Source organism: Propithecus coquereli, unplaced genomic scaffold, assembly GCF_000956105.1.
Source record: "Propithecus coquereli isolate 6110/MARCELLA unplaced genomic scaffold, Pcoq_1.0 Scaffold172, whole genome shotgun sequence".
NCBI classification, from domain to species: Eukaryota; Metazoa; Chordata; class Mammalia; order Primates; family Indriidae; genus Propithecus; species Propithecus coquereli.
Window position 1 is genome coordinate 2,611,522 of NW_012141858.1, and position 9,067 is coordinate 2,620,588.

Here is a 9,067-nt window from a genome sequence, read left to right on the forward strand (position 1 = left end):
AAAGGGAGGCAAGGGCAACATACGTAACCTAAACATCTGTACCCCCATAATATGCTGAAATAAAAAAACAAACAAACAAACAAAACCCTATAAAAAATAACAGTACAACAGTAAAAAAATATAGTATAATAATTATTTGCATAGCATTTACATTGTATTAGGTATTATAAGTAACCTGGAATGATGTAAAGTATATGGGAGGATGTGCGTAGGTTATATGCAAATACTGCCACATTTTATTTAATATATAAGGAGCTTGAACATCCTAGGATTTTGGTATATAAGGGGGTATCCTGGAACCAATCCCCCACAGATACCAAGGGACAACTCTGTATCTTGTTGGGTGTCAAGAACTTTGGGGAAAAAATGAATCAGAGTTAATGGATAGAAGGGACAAGGGAGTCCTACTTTAAATAGAAGAGGTGGTCAGGGAAGTCCTCTCTAAGGAAGTAACAGATAGTAAGAGGCTTTTAAAAAATAAAGGAAGCAAGTAATGCAAAAATCTGGGGGATAAGTGTCCTGAGCAGGAACACCAACTATAAAGGCCCTGAGGAGGTAAAGTATTTGCACAAGGAGTCCAGTGGGAGCACTTCAAGGAAAAGAATGGTAGAAAATGAGATTGGAGAGAGCCAGATTATAAAGACTTTTACAGGCAGGCCAAGGTAAGGATTTTAGGCTTTATTCTAAATATGATGGGAAACCTTGAGAATAAAATAATATGGTCCAATTTATGTTTTCAGCAATCACCTTGCTGCTTTTTATTAATCATAATCTGATCATCAGGAAGACACTTCTGCCATGTTTTATAGCTGCTTGTGTTTTTTTTTTTTTTACTTTATTTTCCCTACATCCTTTAATACTTTTAAATTATAATAAGCCTTTAAAGCCAGAAAGCTCCCCTAGGTTAAAGGTACAGTTTGTTTCAAGACTTGAAAAAGTTCAAATTTTCTTTGAATTCAGTAATACTATGTTTGTACACAGTCTATTTATCAGTTATGTCTTTGCTTAACTAGAAAATAGTGCATCAGTGTTTCTTAAAAATCTTGAGTAGTGATTTTTTTCTGAAAGAGAAATTTTCATTTTGAGAAACAAAATTTTTTCAAGTTAAAATGACCTGATAAGGTTTTTGCAAATTTTTCATGAATTGGTCTTCTTTTCTTGCTGAGCAATGGAACAGAACAGAGAACCCACAAACAGACCCATCTCATTTTCAATAAAGGCATCAGAGCAATCCAGTGAGGAATGGAAGTCTTTTCTACAAACCGCAGAAAACGATATCTATAAGAAAAAAAGATTAACCTTGACAGCTCCCTCACACCCTGTTCAACAGTTAATTAAACATGGATCATAGTCCTAAATGTAAAGGCTAAAAACTATAAAACTTAGAGGAAAACATGGGAAGATTTCTTTGCAACTTGAGGATAGGCATATGTTTCTTAGCTCACAGAAAGCAATAATCAGGAAAAAAATTGATTTGACTTTATCAAAATTAAAAACGTCATAAAGAACGCTATTAAGAAAATGGATAGAGGCAAGCCATTTTTTCTTAATCATAAACAGCAGACAGGAAGAAACACATAGTACATGTAGTTCATAAACAACTATAACTCAGTCATAAAAAGATAACCCCATAAAAAGGGCAAAGATTTGGCCAGGCGAGGTGGCTCATGCCTGTAATCCTAGCACTCTGGGAGGCCAAGGCGGGAGAATTTCTTGAGCTCAGGAGTTCAAGACCAGCCTGAGCAAGAGCAAGACCCCATCTCTACTAAAAATAGAAAAAATTAGCTGGGCCTGATGGTGTGTGCCTGTAGTCCCAGCTACTCAGGAGGCTGAGGCAGAAGGATCCTTTGAGCCCAGGAGTTTGAGGTTGCTGTGAGCTAGGCTGATGCCACAGCTCTCTAGCCCAGGCAGCAGAGAGAGACTCTGTTCCCCGCAAAGAGGTGGGGGTGGGGAGGCAAAGATTTGAACAGATACCTTACAAAAGCAAATAGGTACATGGCCAATAAGGACATAAAAAAGTGCTCAATATCATTAGTAGTCATCTGAGCTACATTGCACTTTTGTGTGTGTGTATGTGTGAGTGTGTGAGTAGCTGGTACTACAGGCACATGCCACCATGTCCAGTTAATTTTTTGTATTTTTAGTAGAGACAGGGTCACATTGTTGCTCAGGCTGGTCTTAAACTCCTGACCTCAAGCAATCCTCCACCTTGGCCTCCCAAGACGGCTAGGGTTATAGGCGTGAGCCACCACACCTGGCCAAATGCACTTCTGTGTTAAAGATTTTTGCATGTTTTTTCTGGGTTTGTTGTCTCTTTTTCTTACTTGGCTTAATTTTTTTAATAGGCCTATTAAAATTGCCACTTTAAAAAAATTTGGTATTTAATTTTTCTTCAGGGAAAATACTCTGCATACCTTAAAACAACGCCAGCTAGCTTCTTATATAGGAAGTGCCCGTCCTCTTGTCACCGAATTGGTAAGTAAGCATTCTTTGAAGTGAAAGTTGTCTTCAGTGCTAAGTGACTTTTTTTTTTTAATGCTAAGAATTTCTCTTCTTTTGGATCCTTGTTTTACTTTCCTGAAGGTTTGCACACACTAGCACTTCACTCTAAAACAACTAACTTGCATTGGAATCTGATGGAATGTATTGGGACATATCCAGGGCCTTTGAATTGTAAATAATGAAATATGGAAAGTGTACCTAATTTGCCAACATTAAAAACAAATTGATTTTGGTCTTATATCAAAGTTTGACTATATAAAGTAGTGACCCATGAAAGCTCTTTTATATATTAACAGAAAGCAGGGGGGGAAATAAAGCCTTGTGAATTAGCTTGAGGCTAGGATATGAATAATAGGAATGACAGTGGATTTGAAAAGAAATGGAGCCGAATTATTTCAGAAATCTTTGTGACATCTGGGGGCATGTGAATGTTTATAATGACAAGTGAGAGAAGTAAGTAACAATTTTAAAAAATGTATAGAATTCCATTTGGTAAGTGGTTTTTTGATGAAAATTGTTTAGAAACTGCTAGAAGAGCTTGAAATTGTAGCTAAATTACCTTGTAGCTAGCAATAGCTGAAAATCATTTAGTCTTAACAACTAGAAAATGATTTCCTTTTGCTAGAGAGACCATGTTCCAAAATTGAATGATGTGTCTGCAAAATATTTGTGAAAGTTGCCAATTGATCTATTATGTATTCTATTTCCTGAATTGATATTCATATTATTATATACTCAGTAACGTGAAATAAGAATTATTTCCTTTCTTAAGTCATATTAAAGGTGTTTTCCATTTGAAATTTATTGTGTAGCTATTTGCTGCTAAAGTGAGGACAACATATTATCCTAAATATTTAAAAACACATGAAAGGTAGGTAGGAATAACCATTTTAGGGGCTTTTTACTTATTTATTAGAAATGTTTAAAATTATTTTTATTGAATATCGTGTCGTGTATCAGCAGTCCCCAATCTTTTTGGCACCAGGGACTGGTTTCGTGGAAGGCAGTTTTTCCACGGACAGGAAGGTGTCGGGGGGAGTATAGAGGGGAGTGGTTTCGAGATGATTGAAGCACATTACATTTATTGTGCAGTTAAACCTCTCTGCTAATGATAATCTGTATTTGCAGCTGCTCCCCAGTGCTAGTATCACTGCCTCAGCTCCACCTCAGATGATCAGGCATTAGATTGTCATAAGGAGCACACAACCTAGATCCCTTGCATGTACAGTTTATAGTAAGATTCAAGCTCTGATGAAAATCTAATGCCACTGCTGATCTGACAAGAGGTGGAGGTTATGCAGTGATGGGAGCAATGGGGAGCAGCTATGAATACAGATGAAGCTTTGCTTGCTCGTAGCTCACCTCCTGCTGTGTGGTCCGGTTCCTAACAGGCCACGGACTGGTACCGGTCTGCAGCCCGGGGGTTGGGGACCACAGTTTTATGTGCTATTAATCCCCAAATGGATCTTAATAGGTTCTCTTCCCATATGTTCTCAGAAAGTACTAGCTAAGTACTTTTCTAGTTACAGAATAGATTTCTTCAGTTTTCCTCATGTTTGTACTCCATCTGGGTCTAATCCTGTTTAGACTTAACTTGGCCATGTAACTATGGTAGGGTGAAGCTCAAGTGATCTTCTAGTGTCACCTGGGCTGGGGTAGGCTAGTAGTATTTCTGCCTTGCCTGACCTAGGCATGCCCCTTTGTGGGCAACTGGGGTCTGTTTTAAGTGGGGAGCAGACAGTTGTGTGGCTATTTGGAACACTTCTGACCTTGTGCCACTTTCATTCCCATTTGTTACTTAACTGAATGGTAAATGAATCTATTTCAGTATGTAAACTCGGGATAGGTTTATCATCTTTTGATGATGTTTGAAATGTATGTAGATACAAAGAACAAACAATTTATTGTTTTGTTTTGTTTTTTTCTTGCAGGACCCTGATGCTCCCATAAGACAGAAAATGCCCCTTGATGATCTGGATAGGGAAGATGAAGTTAGATTACTTAAATATCTTTTCACTCTAATCCGTGCTGGAATGACAGAAGAGGTAATCATGTATATCCTGCTTATCCACTTTCAAAAAGTCATAGACTCTTTGAGTTGGAAGAGATATTTGCGGCTACCTAGTATGCTCCCTCAGTACAGTAATTCCATTCACAGTATTTATAGATCTGACTTCCTGTTTGAACATTTCCAGTGATAAGGAACACATGGCTTTGGAAAGCAGTGTACTCTAGTTTGTACAACTCTGATTAGAAAATTCTTTATAACAAGTCAAGCTTTGCCTTCTTGTACATACTTTAGGCATATCCTCATTATTTCTAACTCTAATTTTTAAGAGTGCAGAGTAAGTCTAATGCTAGTTTTAAGTAACACTATTTAGGTACTTGAAGGCTATAGTAACTCTCAAACTTCTTCCTTTCAACCTTACCTCTTTAAAATGTGTGTGAGGCTGGGTGTAGTGGCTCATGATATCTATAATCTCAGCACTTTGGGAGGTGGAAGTGAGAGGATCACTTGAGGCCATGAGTTCGGGATTAGCCTGGGCAACATAGCAAGACCCCATCACTACAGAAAAAAAATTAGCCAGGTATGGCAGCATGTGCACCTGTGGTCCTACCTACTTGGGAGGCTGAGGAAGGAGAAGTGCTTGATCCCAGGAGTTCAAGGCTTCAGTGAGCTATGATTGTACCACTGCACCCCAGCCTGGGCAACAGAGCGAGACCCTATCTCTAAAAAAGAAAAAATTAAAAAATGAAATGTGTATGATAGTTAAGATCTTATATGTAGAATGTTAAGTGTCTAATGAGTTTACTGGATGGCTTTGTTGATTGTTTAGGTGAGGCAGTCTGATGTGTAGGAGTTTCAATGTTCAGGTGTTATGTTGTACCTCTTTTATAGTACTCATGGTAGTGTTCTTTAGACAGATGTATGTTAGTTCAAAGCGTTGTTTGTTTTTCTGTGTTATCAACCATCAGCATATGTTAAGTAATTTCTTACAGTAGTAAGACTTGAGTTATTAAGCGTCATTCTTATTTTTTTATTAAGCAAAGAAGTTGATACCACATATTCATTTATTCAGAAAATATTTAAGTCCCAGGTAAATTTTACCTCGTAATGTGCGAGATACTAGAAATTTCAGTGGTAAACGAGAGGAACTTATTTTAAAAAAACAGAAAATAAAAATAATGATCATATTACTGAAGGCTTGAAAAATAGAAACTCTCAAGGTCTCACTAGCTTTAAATAATCACAGATAGTGAGTTTTTTGTATTTACTTATGGCCCTTTATCTGTTTCTAAAACTTTTTTATCAATCCAAACAGAAACTGTGTCTCCACTATGCAATAACTCATTTCCCTCTTCCCTCTGCCCCTAGTAACCTCTAATCTCCTTACTGTCTCTTTGACATTTAGGAGGAATCATACTACATATTTCATTAAGTGGAATCATATAATATTTATGCTCTTTCTTGTTTCCAAAGGCACAACGACTCTGTAAACGTTGTGGTCAAGCCTGGAGAGCTGCAACACTTGAAGGCTGGAAATTGTATCATGACCCTAACGTTAATGGAGGTATGTTAGTAGATTTTATTCTGGCAATTGGAGATAAAGGCATTTAGCTCTAAATGCCAATCTTTGTGAACTATAGCTTTTCTTTTTAGAAATGATTGAAATGTCTCATTTTAAACTATAAATTTTATCTCTTTTACCATTTTATAGGAACAGAATTAGAACCTGTTGAAGGGAATCCATATAGACGCATTTGGAAAATAAGTTGTTGGAGAATGGCAGAAGATGTAAGATACATAATACTTTATGAATAATACTTTATGAATACTTCATAATTCATAATTCATAATACTTTATGAATACTTTCACTGATATGGATTTTTACTCCAATTTAATTAATTGAAGACCTACTGGGAGGTGTGAAACATTCAGAGTAGTGTAAGACTAAAGTTCTTGTTTCCAAAGAACTTCCAGTGAAATTGATAAATAGGTTTAACTACTTATCAGAATTATTCGGACACTTACTAGAATTAAACATTGATATAAAGCAGAATTGTAAAGGAGGTGCCAAATGAGTTTAGAGAAAAAGCACTGGGCTAAAGCTTAAAGCTGGCTTCCCCGGGGAGAGAATTGAATTGAACTTTTTAAAATTTGAGTTGTTGAAAACAAGAGGAAGGAATTCTAGATAGGATGCATAGGTTGAGAAACTCAAGGAAAGGTAGGTCTACCAGGTTGGAGTAGAATGCTCGTAAAAGGAAATACAGTCAGTTCTGACATGACATATGCATTCCTAAAAATCACTGTGACATGCACAATTGTACAAAAAACCAACAGGGCTTATGGGAAAATGGAGTTCAGAAAATAATACTCAAAAACTTCATTAATGCCAGGGTACAGAGGCTCATACCTGTAATCCTAGCACTTTGAGAGGCTGAGGCAAGGAGGATCACTTGAGCCCAGGAGTTCAAGATGAGCCTGGGCAACATAGTGAGACCCCATCTCTACAAAAAATAAATAAATAAATAAATTAGGTGTGGTAGCACACATCTGTAGTCACAGCTACTTGGAAGGCTAAGAAGCAGGATGATCACTTGAGCCAAGGATTTGGAGGCTGCAGTGAGCTGTGATCACTACCACTGCACTCTGGCCTTGATGACACAGTGAGACCCTGTCTCAAAAAAGAAAAAAAACAACTTCATTAGTGATACATAAAAAGTTAAAAGTTAATAAAATTTATAGCACAGTTCTACATCTGTCAAACAGTTAAATACATAAATACTGCAATAAATAGGACATTTTACCTTGAAAAAGTCCTGAAGTTTGCTTGTAGAATCAGGTGTCAGAAGGGTTGTAGAATCTTGAGGGCACATGGAAGGGTGTTCTAAGAAGATTAGCATGGCAGTGGAAAATAGACTCAAAATTGAATGGAATAAAGGCTGAGAAAGTAATTAGGAGCCTGTCAGAATTATTCAGACACTAAGTAATAAGGGCCTGTCATGGGATAATTGGTGGGAGTGGAAACTGCATAACTCAGTTATGTAGTAACTGAGTCTCTCAGGTCTCTTGTTTGGATGACAAGAAAACTGGAAATGCCATTAATAGAATCCTAAAAGTAAAATGAAGTAATATGATGAGTATGATTAATTCTAATCTTAGGAATTAGATGCAAACTGATGTGTGCCTTATTTCGATGTTGTTCTTCAGTCAGTATCAAGGAGTATTAGGTGTTTAGAAACATTCTAGGAGAAAACACCTATATAGGTTCTACTTGGAATGAATTTGGATTATCAATAATCAAAGCATCCATTAGAGTTAGATCTGCTTTCACCCTCTATTTGAAATTTAAATGTTTGACTTTTTCCTGAAGATTTCAGCATTGATTATTTCATCAAACTGAAGTCCTTCCCTATTATTACCCCACTAGATCTTTCACTACAATTTAGAAAATATCAAGTCAATAAAAAGGATTTAAAAATTCCAGATTATGAGGAAAATTAACATTCTAAGAAAAACAATATTTCAAATTTGTTTATATTCATTGTATTTTAGGAGCTTTTTAATAGATACGAGAGAGCAATTTATGCAGCTTTAAGTGGGAATCTTAAGCAGGTATGTAATCTATTTTAATATTTAATTTTTTTCTGTGGGATAAAATTAGATACATAAAGTATTCTTGCCTGAGAAATATACTTAGCTGAGAAAAAAGGCAAAAAAATAATGCATTTAGATAAAAGTAGCCACTTATTTCATTTAAAAAAAATATTCTAATAATTGCATATAACAAAGCATATAAACTTAAGCTACTTTCTAAGAGTAGCAATGATAGAGATAATCATGAAACAGAATAGTGATCAGCTTAATTTGATGTATCGCGTACATGCATGATATTTTAATGAGTGAAATCAGACTTCAGTTTCTAACTAAGAATTGTAAATTTAGTTGCAACACGCATTTACTGATGAGTAGTAATAGCCGTAACTATACCCAGAAAAAAGTGCCACTAAGGCACAGTAACTGCTTGGGTTGTCTTACATATGCATGTGTGTTTCTCAACAATCCCCACTACTCCCTACATTTTACAGCTATTTTGAGGGATGCTATAATCAGTTGAAACACCATCTTATATCAGCATGGAAAATTGATGTTATTGTGAACTCAGTATAGAAAAAAATCTTAGTAGTTCAAACTTGGAAGATGTAGTTTGGGGGAGAAAAAGGTTATTTGATCTCATTTTTTAAAATCCACAGTGTTTTATATCATTATAAAGTGACTTTATAGCCCATATCAATGGATATAATTGCTTTTCCTTTCTTTTTGTTGGATATATCTATGTGTGTCTGTTTCGGAATGGGGAAAAAGCTTCTTCCTGTCTGTGACACCTGGGAAGACACAGTGTGGGCCTACTTCCGGGTGATGGTGGACAGTCTGGTAGAACAGGAGATTCAGACATCAGTAATAACTCTGGATGAAACTGAAGAACTTCCTAGAGAATATATGGAATCGAAGTGAGCTTTTTGCTTTTAGTCATGGAGCTTGGTAGCATGCTTTTTGATGTT

General features: G+C 36.3%; 1 protein-coding gene across 1 annotated transcript in view; it reads left to right on the top strand.

The window, feature by feature from the left end:
- The window catches only part of NUP107 (nucleoporin 107kDa), a 48,616-nt gene that overhangs the window by 17,437 nt on the left and 22,112 nt on the right, over positions 1-9,067 (top strand). The window contains 6 exon segments of the mRNA XM_012642016.1: positions 2,397-2,475; positions 4,434-4,547; positions 5,984-6,074; positions 6,222-6,298; positions 8,061-8,120; positions 8,871-9,050. Coding sequence (XP_012497470.1) covers positions 2,397-2,475; positions 4,434-4,547; positions 5,984-6,074; positions 6,222-6,298; positions 8,061-8,120; positions 8,871-9,050 — 601 coding nt within the window.